At 46.7% G+C, this 17,052-nt stretch overlaps 1 protein-coding gene across 5 annotated transcripts in view; it reads left to right on the top strand.

The window, feature by feature from the left end:
• LOC125738756 (receptor-type tyrosine-protein phosphatase zeta-like) overlaps window positions 1-16,966 on the top strand; it is a 35,263-nt gene extending 18,297 nt beyond the window's left edge. Inside the window, exons 8-31 of one of the 5 annotated variants that reach the window (XM_049008042.1) lie at window positions 492-642; window positions 1,415-1,599; window positions 2,094-2,220; window positions 3,844-3,911; window positions 4,391-4,871; window positions 5,925-6,437; window positions 7,901-8,045; window positions 9,801-9,892; window positions 10,246-10,331; window positions 10,818-10,838; window positions 11,011-11,107; window positions 11,189-11,271; window positions 11,627-11,761; window positions 12,101-12,235; window positions 12,392-12,543; window positions 12,729-12,864; window positions 13,200-13,346; window positions 13,558-13,651; window positions 13,972-14,045; window positions 14,134-14,253; window positions 14,347-14,493; window positions 15,477-15,619; window positions 16,022-16,157; window positions 16,254-16,966. In XM_049008042.1, coding sequence (XP_048863999.1) covers window positions 492-642; window positions 1,415-1,599; window positions 2,094-2,220; window positions 3,844-3,911; window positions 4,391-4,871; window positions 5,925-6,437; window positions 7,901-8,045; window positions 9,801-9,892; window positions 10,246-10,331; window positions 10,818-10,838; window positions 11,011-11,107; window positions 11,189-11,271; window positions 11,627-11,761; window positions 12,101-12,235; window positions 12,392-12,543; window positions 12,729-12,864; window positions 13,200-13,346; window positions 13,558-13,651; window positions 13,972-14,045; window positions 14,134-14,253; window positions 14,347-14,493; window positions 15,477-15,619; window positions 16,022-16,157; window positions 16,254-16,394 — 3,609 coding nt within the window. In that variant the 3' untranslated portion in view covers window positions 16,395-16,966. Of the gene's footprint in view, window positions 1-491; window positions 643-1,414; window positions 1,600-2,093; window positions 2,221-3,843; window positions 3,912-4,390; window positions 4,872-5,924; window positions 6,438-7,900; window positions 8,046-9,800; window positions 9,893-10,245; window positions 10,332-10,817; window positions 10,839-11,010; window positions 11,108-11,188; window positions 11,272-11,626; window positions 11,762-12,100; window positions 12,236-12,391; window positions 12,544-12,728; window positions 12,865-13,199; window positions 13,347-13,557; window positions 13,652-13,971; window positions 14,046-14,133; window positions 14,494-15,476; window positions 15,620-16,021; window positions 16,158-16,253 lie in introns of all 5 variants that reach the window. The other 4 variants (XM_049008040.1, XM_049008045.1, XM_049008041.1 and 1 more) reach the window with 4 other exon arrangements.
• The last annotated feature ends 86 nt before the right edge of the window (window positions 16,967-17,052 follow it).

Raw genomic sequence — 17,052 nt, forward strand, 5'->3', positions numbered from 1 at the left:
GTAAAATAATTCATGTTTTTTAGGCAGCAGTTGGTTTTAGAAAATCCAAACAAATTCTATACTACCAATGTCAAATTCTTTTTAGGGACCAGCTTCTCCATGTCCTTCATGCCACTACGTTACCGAATAGAGAATGTGTAGCATGCTGTGCTTAGCATTTTGGGACAAGGGCGCGAAAGGGAGAGAGGGGAAGAAATCCGAAGCACTACTTACTCTTAGCTATTACTGTTTGTTGGTGTTTTGCTCAGAAAAACAACTTTAGATACATGTTTGCGCCATAGAACTGCAACTGACAGAATGTTCACTGTAGCACAATACTAACGATCTCTCCGTAAGATCCTGGAAACATTTCAGAATCATTCACCTTCTTGCCAAATCGCAGACCTGTCTTTATGATCTGTTAGGGACGCTTTACTCCATGTCAGGCAGCCTCCGTCATGTGGGTGTTTTCAGCGAATCCAGAATCACACCTTACTGTTCCTGTTTTTAAGCTGGAGATGTTCTGTGAGGTGATGACCATGCAGCAAGCCGGGTATGTCATGCTGATGGACTACCTGCAGAACAACTTCCGCCAGCAGCAGCCCCAGTTCATGGGCCAGGTCTTCTCCTCCTACACCGGCACAGAGGAGGTCCTCACACCTGGTACGTCCTGCCACAACCCAAACCTCAGCATCTCCTTCGAGGTGGGACAGGAACACTTCCTGGTTTCTGGGAGTAGAACATTAGACTGTTTGTCCTGCCACTTCACATCACTGGTTGAGTATTTGTTATGCTTTTGTTAATTACATGGATCAAAGAAAAAGCCTTTTTTGGTGAATACTCAGTAACTTCTGGTCAGGGGTCCGAAGAATTCTTAGTCTCAGTTCAGCAAACTTCATGTGAGGTTGCTGACCTGGACAGGATAGTCAGCTGGTGGCATAAATGCCGTCTCAATGAGGCTGTGTGTTTTCCGTGGTAACGGGTTTATGTTGCTTGGTAACAGTGTTCCCTAGCCTCACACAAGCCAACATCAGATTTCTGATAATTGTTTTGATCATTTCCTTCTTATTAGCCAGTGCTAAATATATTTTAGTTCTCAAGTTATTTACTGCAGACTTATATTGACACATTGCAGACTGTGTACTCATACCACAGACTTGTACTGCCCTCTTGTGTTCCAGGTCGATAATTCCCTTATAATTATTATTTCTGTTTTACGAACATGTATTTTGTTCCTTTAATAAGATATTAGGTGTTTCATATTCTCAGTACTTTGGATTTCAGTTACAAATTTTCCAGGGCTGTTATTAGATTTATTTATATAAACATCAACATTGCAGTTTCATTGCCTGCAAATAAATAACAGCTGAGTAATGACCTGTGTCAAGAAACCTCTTGACCTGTGATGTTTTTCCGGCCCACGCATGGCGTGCAGTCTGCAGCTCGGAGCCAGAGAATGTCCAGGCAGAGCCGCACAACTACACTGGACTCCTGGTGACGTGGGAGAGGCCGCGGGCCGTCTATGACAGTGACATCGAGAAGTACGCCGTCACCTACCAGCGGCTGGGGGCTGGGGACCAGCCCCGACTGGAGTACCTGACGGATGGAGACCAGGATGTGGTAAGATGCTATCACTGTCAGTCACAGAGAGGAAGCGGCCAGCTAAAGCAGATATCCATGCTCTTCATCATCATAATCACCATCATCATCCTAAGATTCCTCTATCTTACATTACTCACTTTAAGACTGAAATCTAAGTACATATGTAGTTTATTTATACAGAGCCCTCTGAGAACGAAGGTCACAAAGTGTATCATGGGTAATAAACGTCACACATCAACAAAGTTTTCAGGTGCCGTTTAAAAGACACTACTGGGTGATTTAAAGTCCATTGGCAGGCTGTTTGACAGCTTTGGGGCAACAACTGAAAAAGTCATCGAAAATGCCTGCCCTAGTCACAGTTAAAAAAAAGTAAAAAAAAAAAAAAAAGTTAGAAGCTAAAAAGAATTATAGTCATAAATTTATGTTTAATTTGTCTACAAATTGTCTACATTCCTGGATACCTTTTTTCATGTCTCATACTTGGCATCTGATATTTGTTTTCCTTCCACAAGGGGGCGATAATCGAGGACCTTTCGGTCAACGTCAGCTATACGATCCAAGTTGCGGCAGTGTGCACCGACAGTCAGTACGGCCGCCCGAGCGAGTCTCTGGTCGTGGACATGCCCCCGGATGACCCCGGTAAGGCCGACGCCTCCCGCTGATGCCACTGTCTCGGGGCATAATGTGTCGCTGTTTGCGACCCGGAGCTGACAGTGTATCATTGGTTTTCGCAAGGAGCTTGTCCCCCCCGTGTCCTGAATTGGAACGGTGAATGTGTTTGTCTCATAAGTGGTCCTATCTGTTAAATTTTAGGCCAAAATAGGTACTCTGGTAAGGTAACAGGCAAAGGGCACCCAGGTAACCTGTGTGGAGATACGTGGATTATCCCAGATTTCTGTTTAGTAGTGGCAGGAAGACAGAGTCACATGCGCCAGTGTTGAACTGCCCCTGCTGTTGGCTTGTAGTGACACTTTGTCTTCTTCCGTGTCTCTGGTGTTGGGATTTTCCCGCTTTGGGATTCTGCTCCCTCTCTCTCTCTGCTGAGCGGACGATGCCCTGTATGCACATCTAGACTGCTTTGCCGCAACATGGAGATGGACGTCCTGTACCTTGGAGATGCACCTGCCGATTAGCTTCTTCTTGTCTATGAAACCTCTTGTTCTTTGATAGTAGGATCTCCGAGTGAAGGAATGTGTGTTGTATTAGATGCGGTAATGCAGAGGCTGAATTCATCTTTCCTGTCTGAGAACTGTTTTGTTTTCTCATTTCTCAAAGTCCGGAATCCTCTGGAAAGGAGATGTCTGATTGTTCTGCGTGCAGAACTTGTGTGCAATGATGTGTGAGAAGATATTTGTGTATCTGAAGTTTTGTGTAGAGATTCACAATAAAATGGTCCATCCAAAGAATCCTGAGTTATGATATTTACATATCCACGTACACACACGTGCGAGACCCAAGGGTGTACGTCTGAGTTTCCCCCTAATCATGTTTCTAAAAACACCTCAACACGCACAAATCAAAGCAGACTGTGATTTTGTTTTCCATTGTAACGAGCTGGGAAGCTTAACACCGTTCTAACTTAATGTCTCCCAGAAAGGTAAGAGGCTCCACCATCGCTCTCTTCCTGTCATGTGTTGGGAGGGTGCATGGGGGCCTGTGGATGTGTTTGTCATCATCGTGTTGTGACCCAAAAACGTTTCCTCATGTGGCAAGTCTTTGCTGTCCGTTTTCTCCTTCTCAGTCTTCTGACAGCTGAGATAAATATTCTGGAAAACTTCAAGGCCTATTCCTGCGATGCATGGCTTGTTTAAAGTTGGCCCAGATGATCCACTGATTAAAATTGTTATATTTTTGATTATACGTTTAATTGCATCATGATGGACACCCGAGGGTGATTTCCTCTGCGTATCACTAGCTTCATGAGGAAGACATTGTCAAGTGTTTGTTCTAAAGACTGGGGTGGTTATAGGAATCTGTCTACTCACAAAACATCAAATTGGCTGAAACCTCATTTGGGAATTTGCATAGTGAATGCAAATTGGTTTTAATGTGCTATTTTATTGTGGTCATGTAACTTCCTTTAATGACTTATGATTAGTTTTCAAGCTTCAGTTCAGTTAATGTTTGTGTGTGTAACATGTGAAATTAAATTCCCAAGCCCATTTTAGGCCTTGAGACCTAAAAATGCTCTTTCTTTCTGTTTTTTATATATATCTCCCCTCTGCATTGTGTCTAATGCCATAATCATCCATTTTCCATCAGAGACCAAGAGTGATTCTAATTCTGACCCTGGCTACTCAGATTACACTGAAACAGAGGATGACAATAAGGTAACTAATAGCAATCAGTTATTACAATCACTGCTCATGAAGCGACTGAGGTCTGTTGCATGTCACTAAGCGACGGTCGCTTGCTGAATATCACGGTAGCCTAGGTGTGATCGCGACTGTGCGTACTACTTTACGTCAGTGTTCCATACTTGATTTCTTTTGTCCTTTGTGAAGTGGACATTTTAAACAACATTTTTTGCATTCTACTTCAAAAATCATTTCATTCTATGACATTTGGTCATAAATGTGCACATTGGTTGGGAAATTTCATTACTGCTGCTGTTTTTGTGCATGAAGGTAGTGACTAAAAGGGGAGTAGTTAATAACACTAATAATAATAATACTATTGTTGTTTTATTATTATCCTTTTTCTTCTGTCTGCCGTAAACCACCTTAAACTGCCCTGTACCATTACCTGCTCCTGACTCATGTGAGGCTCCAGATGATAATCATTTAACATGCACCATTGTGTATTTCAGCTAAATGTAGAAAAACACCAACCAGAATGGAAGCAGGCGACAGTAGATGAGCCGACCCCATCAATTTCGTATCGGCCCGACGTCCTATTCCCTGGTGTCACAACTGCCTCGTCAGTCCCGAGGAGGATGACAGCAGAGTATTCCTGGTCCACGGAGCCACCCACAGCCGGACAGGGCCATCGAATGGGAGGCCCTGTCACCAGCGCTTACCATGATGACGTTCTCACCAAAGCGGCTTCTGCAAGTTCTGCCACAACTCTGACATCTCCTGGTAGTAACTGGGCCCTCTATGGCCCAGGGGTCCCTACGCAGGAGAGCGTGGTGTCACATCCTGCTACTGAATCGACCCCCATCCCGGAGAGTCTGGCGGGCCAAACCTCCTCAGCCCCCCTCTTTGGCGTCCCACTGTGGCCCACAAGCCCAGTTTCCCAGCAACCCCTGAGTGCCACACCCTCCGAAACTGTCTCCCAGACCACCAATGGTGAGGCCGCTGTGTGTGGCTCTCCTGCGCTCCGCCCTCACGCAGACCCTGTCACATGCCTGCATGCTAGCTCTCTGTCACCCTCTCCTTCCGCTGCTGTGTCCTATCAGACCCATCCAAGCCTGCCCCCTGATGGTTGGAGGCTGCCTTACAGTCAGTCTGGAGTGGTCTGGGGAGCATCCTACAGCACAGAGATGCCGCTGTCTGGTGGTGGTCTGTCTCTCACCCCCCTGTCTCCCTCGACCCTGCTTCTGCACTCCTCTTCCCACACCGTGTCTGGCTGGGCCTCGGGTGACGTCAGCGGTGGTTGGGGTAGTGCTAGTGATGAGGAGGATGGTGATGATGGTGACCTAATGTCTGGTTCATCGATTTTGGCCACAGGTGATTCCCAGATCATGTCTAGTCATACTTTACCCCATCAAACTTTACCTGATTCATCTGCCACTGGGCAGCAGTCTGGCTCTGACCTGGACCGAATTCACTTCTCAGAGCGGCTGAGAACCTCGTCCAGCCCAAACGCACTCTCGTCCTCCATTCCGGACCCCCTTCAGCCCTCTGTTACTTTACCCAGTGACTTTGCTTTGATGGTAGCAACCGATGAACTTGCAGAGTCTTTCACAAGATGGCATAATGGCGGCCAGCCAGCAGGGGGCACTAGTCGCGGGGCTGGGCGCGTGGAGCCCTCACTGATCCGTAACGGTGCTTGGGGGTCTGTGGCGGTGAGCCGGGAAGGGGGTTTGCCGCCGCCATCCCCTGTCGCCTCTGACTTTGCGACACCTCCCTGTAGCTCAGTTCCCGGTGAGCCCTCGGCGTGCTCTGCTAGGTGGAACGCTCTGCATGCTTCTCTCGCTCTCCTGTTGCCTCCAGCCGGCCTCCAGCCAGGTGGCCAGGCCGGCAGCATGTCCCCCTGCTCCTCTGCTAGCTTAGGTGCCCCCCCTCTGCTTCCCTCTGCCATCGCTGGGGCTCTTGGTGACGCGGGTGATGCGGAGGGCCGCTCCACGCGGGGTCCCGTAGGTCTGCCGGCCTCTGCTGACGCGTTCATTTCTATTGCAGTGGTCCCGGCCAGCACCCAGAGCCCCACGCCAGTCCTCACTTGGGCCCTGCCCACAGAATCCCTTCCCCCCTCCCCCAGCGCCTCCCTCGAAAGTGGTTCCACCCCCACGGAGGGGCAGGCTGACAGTAGTGCTTCAGGCTCCGCAGTGCACCCGGACTCCCAGGAGGATGTAGATCAGGAGTTGGAGGGGGGCCGAGTCTATGAGATGGCCACACCCACCAGTCCCCCCTCAGCACCGGACCCGGCGGTGGTGCCGACCGGCAAGGGGCAGGACGGCGACGACAGATACAGTGGGCGCTCCTCATCCTTCTACTTTGAGGCTGAGAACGAGGGCAGTAGCAGCACCAGTGAGATGGAGGAGGCGGAGCCCAGGCCGCGGATGCTGGGCAGGGCTGAGGAAGGCAGTGCCTCAGGCCAAGGCTCGTCCGGGAGCCTCTACGACAACGAGACTTCCACAGACTTCAGTATCTCAGAGTACTCAGGCAGGCAGTCTGAGGATGCCACGGAGGCAGGTAAAGCTTGTTGGCCCTCCAAAAGGGGGGGCCGCATCCTTGCAGGCAGGTTAGCACTCTGATGGGGTAATGCCACGGGACCGCACTGGGAATGTGCGGAATCGCAGGGCAACCGATTGATTAACTGGTGAAACTCAGTTCGCTGAAACGTCAGCGCCTGACTACCCGTCTGAGATCCAGTGACACATGGGTAAGGTAAGGTTTTGGGGGTTAACCAGAACTCACACTGTGATCACCATGGCCCTTTAAACAGCGGATTGCGGGTATAAAACGGCACGATAAACTCCAGGGACATCACACTCGCCTCAGAGCTCTGTACTGTTTGAGATTTTTGCATTTTTTAATGAAATATATTATGAGAATAATGTTTATACTTAATAATATTAGAATTTCTGTATGAATTTGTGTTATTTAAATTAATAGATCACTACTTCCCAAAAGCTAAATAATAAGCATTAAAAAAGAACAAGAGGTGAAGGGGAATTGTGGGTATTCTTTGCCACAAACCATATTGACTTAACTGACACATTAGCAGGTTTCATGTTTATGTAAAAATCATCCTTTAGGACTGATGCAAAATTTGTTTTGAACAGGCTTGTTGGCCGGCTGACTAGCAGGTACCTAAAGGCATTGAAACCTCTCATAGTCCAGGTGTTTCTGAAGTCTGAGACACAGAGAGAAGGTTTAGGTTTTAGAAGGTTAAGGTTAAACAGAGGGGATAAAAGGAACCAAACTAAGTAGGAATGACACTTAAACATCCCATGGAAATTAGGCCTTCATCTCACTTGAACAGTACTGAAGTGCCAGGCTGTCCATCAGTTATGACAGAAATTTTCCACATGGTGGCAGCAAATCACCATCCTCTACTGGCTGTCAGATCAGCAACAAACATCATCTTTTCAAAAGCTGTCCAGTTGTTTTCTGAGGTTACATTCTGTATTCTGCAACATCACTTTGGCTTGCCATGCACTTCTTTCGCATTTGATTTCTGCTTAGAAAGTGACTGATTTCCTGCCTTGAGTTCTGTGCGGACACCGGTTCGATGATTTCTGTGTCGGCACGAGAACAAAGCGCTGCTTCACTTTGCTAGTAGAGGGGACAGGGAATGAGGCCTGGGGGTGCTGTAGTGAAGTCAGTGCTTCGTGGGAGCGTGGCGGTGGATGAGGGAATCTGTCTTAGACCACATTTCTCGCCAGTCCGTAACATTTGAACTCCTTTAAGAAGAAGTATGTTTTTAATTATCCAACAAATGACAGTTCTGACTGTTATGTTGGTGTTCATATCATTTTTCAAGGAGAGTCCCAGGCACACAGACAGGTAATAAAATTACCAGTGTGCCCCCAACCCTAATCCTACTGTCCTTGAATTTATTTCTGGCTATGCGCTTGATGAGCAAACACGGTAAATATTGACATGCCTGATGCGGTATTTACATGCCAATGAGCTGCCCTCATCTTCCTCAGAGATCAGCAACAGCAGCCCTGAGTCCCGGATGGCTCCGGCGGGGCTAGAGAGCCAGGAGAAGCGAGCTACTATCCCATTGGCCGTGGTGGCCGCACTCACCCTGCTGAGCCTGCTGGTGCTGGTGGGGATCCTCATCTACTGGAGGTAAAGCCAGAGTTGTTCCCAGTAACCTTCACGTCTCTGTGATCCTCATAGGTGACTCTAGGCTTCTCTCACAGGGGGTGCAATGTGACAGAGCCCAAGCAGTCATCCGTAACACGCTGCGGCAACTGAGATACATGTAAAAAAAAAAATAATAATTACAATAAATTATTACATTTAGCATAAATGTAGCATAAGCCACATTTCAAATATAACTCTGCAATATTTTTTATTGTTACTAAACTTAATATGTTGAAATAGCATTTTAATCTGACCAGTAGGGGGTGCAATTGCACTCCTGGTATAATCACCTGTGCGCCTCTTGACATGCTGTTTGAGGTGTTAGTCACTCTCTAAACCGGCACTATGGTGGCTTCCAAGCACTAACTCCTAAATCTAAAGTCCTAAGTCCTAAAGCCTGTAGCTTGTTGGGTGTTGAAGACCAGGGCTGGCCGAAGACTTGTGAGATTTGTGGATTTGTGAGAGGTGGAGGACACCGGCACAAAAGCTGAAATACGTAATCCACAAAATGCCGGCTCACAGCTGGAGAGTAGGGCCCAGTGTACAGCTGGGTCTGGATGATGCTATGAATGCTACAGCTAATGTGTACGTACGACACACTGGGAAGATGTGGAAAGAGAAAGCAGCATAGATCCATCTGTTCCCATAATGTTAACATTCTATTAATATTAACCCCGAATCCGCAGAAGTCATTACAGGCAGAGAGGAATGGAGACATGTGAGTTTTTCATGTTACTGTGCTCTCCTAAGGGAACATTATCTGCCGTCAAACAAAATGTCTTCATGCTCATTCAAACGCTCATTCTCCACTCTTCAATACTGATGATTAACTACTTACATTGTTGACCTTTAATGCAAGTCCACGTTTTATAGATAGTTCAGAGTAATATTCCACTTCAGTTGCTTCAGTGATATACCTGTTAAACATTTAATCTTTCAACATTATATGATCACTTGAACTAAATTTAAAATGTTTACTTTTTATTACTGTCGAACTAGGACATAAAACATACTTGACCTGCTTTAGCTGTGTTATTGTGAGATATTTAAAATGATACGGCAGCATAAATATTAGGTGGATGAGACCGGGCATTTCAGAGCTCTGTTGTATTTTTCAGCCTCTGCTGGAAAGGCAGCGATGCGCACGTTTACGTTACGGAAAAAAAAACAGATCGCCAGTAATCTCTGATAGATGAATGCAGTCGTATTATCTGACAGATGTAGAAAATGCCCACTTGATGTGCAGTGGGAAGGTCATGGCTGGGTAAGGTAAACATCCCGCACATATGTTTGCAGCTGCGTCTTAATATTTCCCATCCTGCTTTTCTTTAGTGCTCATTTCACTCAGTCTAGCTGCACATTTCGTGTCCTCTTCTGAGTGGAGATCAGCAAAAGGCGGAAGACAAACTGAATCTGCCTCGGCGTCCTGTGAGGGTGACTGTTTATCTGGCTGCTTAATAAACCCCTTGTTATCTCTTAGCAGCATAATGCAAATTAAAACACGCATCGTATAAACAGCCTGTAAAAACTTGCTGGGAATAAAATAAACACAACGCCTGTTGAAGAATCTGAAAAGATCAGGAGTGATATTCAAAAGAGAAACGTGCATGTGACTGCAATCTATTCATTTAGTTCCATTTGCCTGGTGCAGCATTATCGCGGAGTTGTCCAGGGCTTCTCTGACTCCCTTCTGCTTATTATAATAATAATGATGATAATTCTGTGGCTGTTTGACAGGACGTGCTTTCAAACGGCTCACTTCTACATCGAGGACAGCTCCTCTCCCAGGGTTATCCGCTCAGCAAACGCTCTCATGCTCCCGTCTGCAGGTACCGGGGGGAAAAAAAGATGTATTAACCTACACCAATCACAGCTTAAGCAATGAATGTGCTGCAGCCCCAAAACATTACTATTATTCGCTTTACTTGATGGTAAAGGTCTGTGACTGTCAGATGTTGCTTTTGAATGTACTTACATCTGCTTCGGAGCACGTTCTGGCTCCAGTCCAGGCCATTACCTACCTGTTAATTGCTGAGCATCTGTTTTGATGTGTACTTTCGGAAGCTACTACACCTGCAGTTTCTAAAGCCTAATTAAATGTGTAAAATACTGGTAAGAGAGTCGGGCTGCTTGCACATGCTAAGGCGTACCCTGTCCCCCTTCTCGCGACATTTTCTCTCAGATGACCAGCCAGCTGTCTCCGCAAAGCAGTTCGTCAAACGTGTGGCGGAACTTCACAGCTCCAACGGCTTTTCCCAGGAGTTTGAGGTATGCTCCCAGACCAGGCCCTCTGTGTTACCCACCCCCTCTACTCACTAAATTTAGTTCCCCATACAGAGCCCCCCCCCCCCCCCCCCCCCCAGACACCATGTTCACCCTACCGTAACGCTTCAGGTCATCTCCGACAATATCATTTTCAGTAGATACACAACTGTCTCGTAGCGGAACTTGACATTCGTGTCAGTATTGGGCTTTAATTTCTGTTTAAGGCCGATTAATAAATGTGAAGCGGGTGTCCTGAGTGAGATGTTCTGTTCGCTGCATTTCGGTGTTTGTTTTGTAGCTCTCTGGTCCCTCGCGCCAGGGGCATCAGCGGGAGCAGTGGGCCTACTGACAGTGACGTCAATGCCGGCCAATTAAAACACACGTAGCTCTTAACTGACCGGGCTGCGCCTGCTTATTAATAAATGTGCGCTTGCTTCCTGCTGCAAAACTTAATTTCTCTGCTTTCTGTGCTCTCACTCTCCTTATTAGATACTGAAAGAGTTCTATGAGGTAAGATCCATGTCCACTTTTCGAATTAGTGTATTTTTACAAAAGGTGCTAGTCTCTTGTCCCTCTAACCATATGAATGTAGAATGTGGCTTTTTTTTCCTGCATGGTTGGTCAGTGACATCACCGCGGTCCAGCGGGTGCACTAATGGTGGTTGTCATCTTCCTGTTCCAGGAGATCCAGGCAGGCACTTTGGACCTGGGCATCACCGTGGACAGCTCCCAGCACCCAGACAACAAGAACAAGAATCGATACCTCAACATCTTGGCCTGTACGTACAGGAGTGTTTGCCTGAACCCTCTCCCCAAGCTTGACCGGTCATTGTTCTGAGAGTGCTGTCTCTCTCTTTCAGACGATCATAGTCGTGTCAAACTGTCCTCCAGTCCTGGTAGAGAGAGACGGAGTGGAGATTACATCAATGCCAATTATGTGGATGTGAGTTCTGCTTCTTGTTGTATTTCTTCATATTTTATGTGTGTATTCGTTTAATTGCACTTTTGGAAATTAGTTCTTAGTAAAGTATATCTGTCTGTCTACCTATGATCATCATGGCAGTATTCATTTCTTATTTGTCATTTACATTTTTCAGTCTTTATTTTAATGGCTTCATTGATTTCTATAATTGATCTCCCTCGGAAAGGCACACTGAAGACCTGCTTTATCTGGTGAAGATGAGTGTAACGTGAATTCCCTTTGATAGATATGATGGAGTTTGACTCAGGATCGGCTCATTCACCTGTAGTCAGTCTCTGCAGTGCCTCAGCCTCTAACTGCTTGTATGTACCTGCAGGGCTTCAATAAACCCAGGTGCTACATTGCAACCCAGGGTCCGCTCAGGTCGAGCGTGGAGGACTTCTGGAGGATGATCTGGGAGCAAAACGTGGGTGTGATCGTCATGATCACCAACCTTGTTGAGAAGGCCCGGGTAAGTGTACAGCACTCATGCCCGGTGACCTCCAGCCATGAAGCGCTAGGCTAGTGATGCCAACCAGTTACTGGCTGATGGCTGCATGCTGCATTTCTTCCATCATGAATATTAATCTCATTTATCAGGACCTACTAGTTATGAGGTTCGCAGCACGTTCTTTCGCAGCACTTTCACCTGTTTCACCAAAATCTTCAGCTGTGTGTGGTGTTGCCTATGATGTTATGGGGATGATTGATAAATGGTTATGACTGGCATTGGCAGTGTCACTGATTGGCTTGTGAACAATGATGGTGGTCAGTAAAATATATGCTGGTGATGCTTTGGTGTCACGACCAGCGGAAATGTGACCAGTATTGGCCCCAGGAGAACCAGGAGGAGTTTGGCAGCTTCCTGGTCACATTGAGGAGCACCAAGGTCTTGGCCTACTACACCCAAAGAACCTTCACCTTGAGAAACACCAAGGTCAAGAAGGTATAGCCCTTAAACATTTCTGTTTGCCATTTAACAACCATTAATATTTTTCTCCTCACATCCATTACCTTGTGTTAATTCTGGTACCTGCAACAGCTGTTACCTGTGCATGAAATTTGTAACGGCAGATGTAAGAGGCCGTTTTCTCACCCCTAGGCAAAGGGCCATGAGCGAGCTGTGGTTCAGTACCACTACACCCAGTGGCCCGACATGGGCGTTCCTGAGCACGTCCTGCCGGTGCTTACCTTTGTGCGGAAGTCATCCCGGGCTAGAACTGCAGACATGGGGCCTATTGCGGTGCATTGCAGGTATCCCATGATCTAGTCACATCTCCAGCATCTCCACTTATTCTCTGTGCATCCGAGACTGAAAAGGAACCATGCTGGAAACCAGCCTTCTGTCATTCATTTGTTGAAACCAAAAAAGTGGCCAGTTGGTATAGAGAGAGTAAAGCTGCAGGATTCACGCTCTCCATGTCCCCTGCATTTTCTAGCGCTGGTGTAGGTAGAACAGGCACCTACATTGTCCTGGACAGCATGTTACAACAGATCAAGGAGCGAGGGACGGTGAATGTTCTGGGCTTCTTGAAACACATACGAATGCAGAGGAGCTATCTGGTACAGACTGAGGTAAGGCTGAGAAGCATCTAATCATCTACGGAAAGCTGTGCTGATTCTTCTAATTAGCATTGTTATAATTATGTGAATTACCTTAGTGATGGTTTTACAGTTGGATAATTTGTTGTAGAAGTCATTGAAGATGTTGAAGTCCATGTTGAGTTTGACGACCTAACAGTAATGTGGCCTTATTGAATCGGCTTCCAAGTCCCTGAATATAACCATCACACTCACTCCTGTTTGTTCGCAACTTGACAGCATATTTCTCTCTGGCACAACAACACAGTCTTTCTCAAGATAATGCTGACCATTGATCTTTCTCCTTGTCACCTGGTGCTTTCTCCAAGGAGCAGTACGTCTTCATCCATGACGCCCTGGTGGAGGCCATCTTGAGCAGGGAGACAGAGGTTCCTTCTGCCCACATCCACAGCTATGTGAACAGCCTCCTGATTCTGGGGCCGTCTGGCCACACACATCTGGAGAAGCAGTTCGAGGTAGCAGCTGTCTTCCAATGCAGAGGAAACACCTCGAATAAGGGTGTAGGATATCAGCTCAAAAGTGGCCTTCCTGTGGAAACGAAGGCCTAGCAGCTCTGTGTAATACTTGGGTGCCTGTTTCCTCTGCAGTTATGAGAGCCCTCTCCATGTAATAGCTGAAGTTGTGTGTTTGTGTAAACACTCAGTGTGTGTTGACATGCTCCTATAGATGATAACCAAGGTCAACACCAAGCAAGGCGACTACTCTACTGCCCTGAAACCTTGCAACAGGGATAAAAACAGGACCTCCTCTGTCTTACCTGGTGAGTACCGTGGAATTCCTGATTCAGGTCAGCATGGTGACGTGGGTATTTTCGTTATCCTCTATATACGCATACGTTTATAATCGAGGTTTGTAGTTAACGCAGACGTTATGGCAGCCCGGAACTCGAAGTTACCACAGGAAAGGAATTGTCTGTCTGGTCTTCCTTCCTTCATCAGCTAAAATCAAAAGATGGAGTGATTTTATTCCTTATAACCTTTACCATTCATGTATGTAAGCCTTCATCTCTCAGAAACTCTCTTCCGAAGAGCACTTGGTACCTCTGGATCTCTCTTGTGATGTTCAACATGTGCATTACAGTGGAGAGATCCAGAGTGCGTTTGTCAATGTTGGCGGGGGAGACATCGGACTACATCAACGCATCCTATGTCATGGTGAGTGGAGTATGGGGCTGTGGTGTTACAGTGACCCCTAGTGCTTGTTTGTGGAATGACAGCAGTTCTGACAGAGTCTTCATTTCAGGGATACCACCACAACTGTGAGTTCATTGTGACCCAAAGGCCACTTCCCAGCACCATGCCGGACTTCTGGAGAATGGTCTGGGATCACAGCAGTCAGGTCATTGTGGCACTGCAAGGCCAGGTGGGTAACTTAAACCAGGCTAGAGAAACTGGCCCGACCCTTGCAGAAAGACAGTCTGTAGAGAAACAATTCCTGTTTTATTCCTCCACTCAGGCAGAAGATGATTATGACTACTGGCCAGCCAGAGGCCAGCCCATCCGATATGAGACGTTCTCCGTCACGTTCACAGGGGAGGACCACATTTGCCTGTCCAATGAGGAGATGCTGGTGGTCCAGGACTTCATTCTGGAGGCCACGCAGGTAACATACAGTACGCCTGTCTCAGCCAGAAGGACCTTTGGGTACAGTAGATCTGCCAAGCAGTATCCACACAAAAAAAATATGATCTTCTGCTGAGCGCACCCTGATCCTGAGGTGAAGCACTGCCCTTCACTCAAGAAGTTTGTCTCATTTAGTGGCCGAGTTACAAAAAAACAGTCTCTCTTTTATAGAATTTAGCTTTCATGTTAATTGGTGCTAAATGACTCTGTGTAAAGTTATAAGGGAATAAGAGACTTAAGTGACTGCCAGGAAATGTGAAAATGGAATTCAATAAACATTTAGCACGCTTCAGCAGAGAGCATCTGTTACTCACCAAGCTGTCAGATCGCCATCTGTACTGGACGGTGAGTAATCACTTCTGCTCACTGCAGACAGACACACGCACACGCACACACACACACACACAGGCTTGCACAAACATGTAAATATGAACACATGCATGTACATACACCATGATACATATGTAAACACGTGTAAATGTATACACATACATACATGCACACACAGGTGATCATAATCACACCCATGCAGGCACACACACCAATGTAGCCAATGTAGCCATGAGGACCAAATGTCCCCACAATGTGATAAAAACCTGTTGACTGTTGGGATCATTATTTTGTTACCACAAGGTAAAAATATGTGACAGCAATCAAAAAACTAAAAATGCCAAAAGTCTTGTATTTTGTTTTGTTACTTATGGTGGCTGCCATAATTGCCCATGGGGGGGTGTGTGTGTGTGTGTGTGTGTTCTGCAATGGGTTGGTGCCCTGTCTTGCACCCATAGGCTCCAGACCCAGGTGACCCTGAATAGGATAAGCAGTTACAGGAAATAGATAGATGGTCTAAGGTTAGGGTGGGGGTCATAGTTGGGATTAGGGATTTTCCCCATATAAATGGACGGGCTCCACAAAAATATGAATAGATATTTATGTGTGTACCACCCACTGCCCTCCCCCCAGGATGACTATGTGCTGGCCGTGCGGCAGTACCGAGCACCCCATTGGCCCGACCCAGACAGCCCCATCAGCAGCACCTTCGAGCTGATCAGCACTGTGGGAGGGACCAGCGCCCCCCAGGACGGACCCATGGTGGTATACGATGAGTAAGGCATTGTCAGTCAGAGCCATTAATGTTAGTCGCTTCATTTACAGCTGTAAGAGCGAACATTTCCCATTGTGTGGCGCCCCCCACTTGCCACTACACATGCTAAATGCCTCTATGATACAATGGCGGATGGAAGATACCGAAATATGTATAGGCATTACCCAGCATACTCCCCAAGTCTCTACTTACTTCATGCGCAGAAGCTACACTATTTCTCATGGGACATCGGAAGAACTTGAGAACAGAGAAGGGATGAACGTGGGAGGAGAGATACGTGTGCATGTTGACAGAAATGTCCAGAGTACTGTCTGCGAATTTTCTAGAGTTACTCAAGTGCATATTCAGTCAAGTGCCGTATTGGTTGACGTGTCTGCATTGTGCCACTGGTTCCCATCTACAGGCACGGGGGTGTGGCTGCGGCAACCTTCTGCACCTGCAAGACCCTGGCGAACCAGCTGGAGGAGGAGAAGTCCTTCGACGTCTATCAGGTGGCCAGGATGACCAACTTTATGAGACCGGGAGCCTTCACCGACATCGTGAGTGGGGCCCATCTGGTGTTCAGCACCACGTTTGCGCTCCTGGCGTGTGCTCAGTGTCGTCCCCTAACACGCTGTAATGCTCCTCTGATCCAGGATCAGTACCAGTTCCTGTACAAGGCCATCCTGAGCCTGGTGAGCACAAAGGAGGACGAGCACACCCTCCACACGGCTGACAATGGCATGGCGCCGGCCCGCACCGGCAATGCCGCCGAGAGCTTGGAGTCTCTAGTGTAACCATGGCAACGGCCACTTGGCACACAACCGCCTCTGAATGAGCTGCATCTCTTATTGACACTTTAGCGCGGGGGGGGGGCAAACCAAAAGCGTTTAGTCCGTTTCCTGCAAGCCTGTTTTTTTTTCCTGCCGAAGTGACCTGACATTACTGGACACAGTGTAAGCCTGAACCACGTGCCTTTCTGTAATCCATGTCTGTAACCTTAACTGCTTTGGTTCGGGTTGTGTTACATTTCAATAGTCTCATTTTACAAAATATCTGTGTTACTAAGCATAAGCTTCTTATTCTGTGCTGCTGCTTTCACTAAGATGTAATAAGTCTGCTGATGTCCTCTTTGACTTTTCCTGTTTTCCATTTCAAATGTAAATAGTCACCTTTTTACTACTTTCTTTAGGGGTCCTAGCTTGGGGAAATTTTAATGTGTAAATAGTATGACTTAGAGATCAACAGATCAATATTCTATTTATATGAGTAGATTTTATACTTGACTATCAGTCCAATTTCCTAGACCTTTTTTATTTTTAAATATATGGCAGCATTCTAACTAGTTGAATGGCTGTAAATGATTTTATTTCTGTTACTGTGTTTTATGACTTCCTACATGATGTTCATGTCGATTTTTAAGCCACGATTAGATAAAAATTTTAAAACAACCCT

This window comes from Brienomyrus brachyistius, chromosome 3, assembly GCF_023856365.1.
Source record: "Brienomyrus brachyistius isolate T26 chromosome 3, BBRACH_0.4, whole genome shotgun sequence".
In the NCBI taxonomy this organism is placed as follows: domain Eukaryota; kingdom Metazoa; phylum Chordata; class Actinopteri; order Osteoglossiformes; family Mormyridae; genus Brienomyrus; species Brienomyrus brachyistius.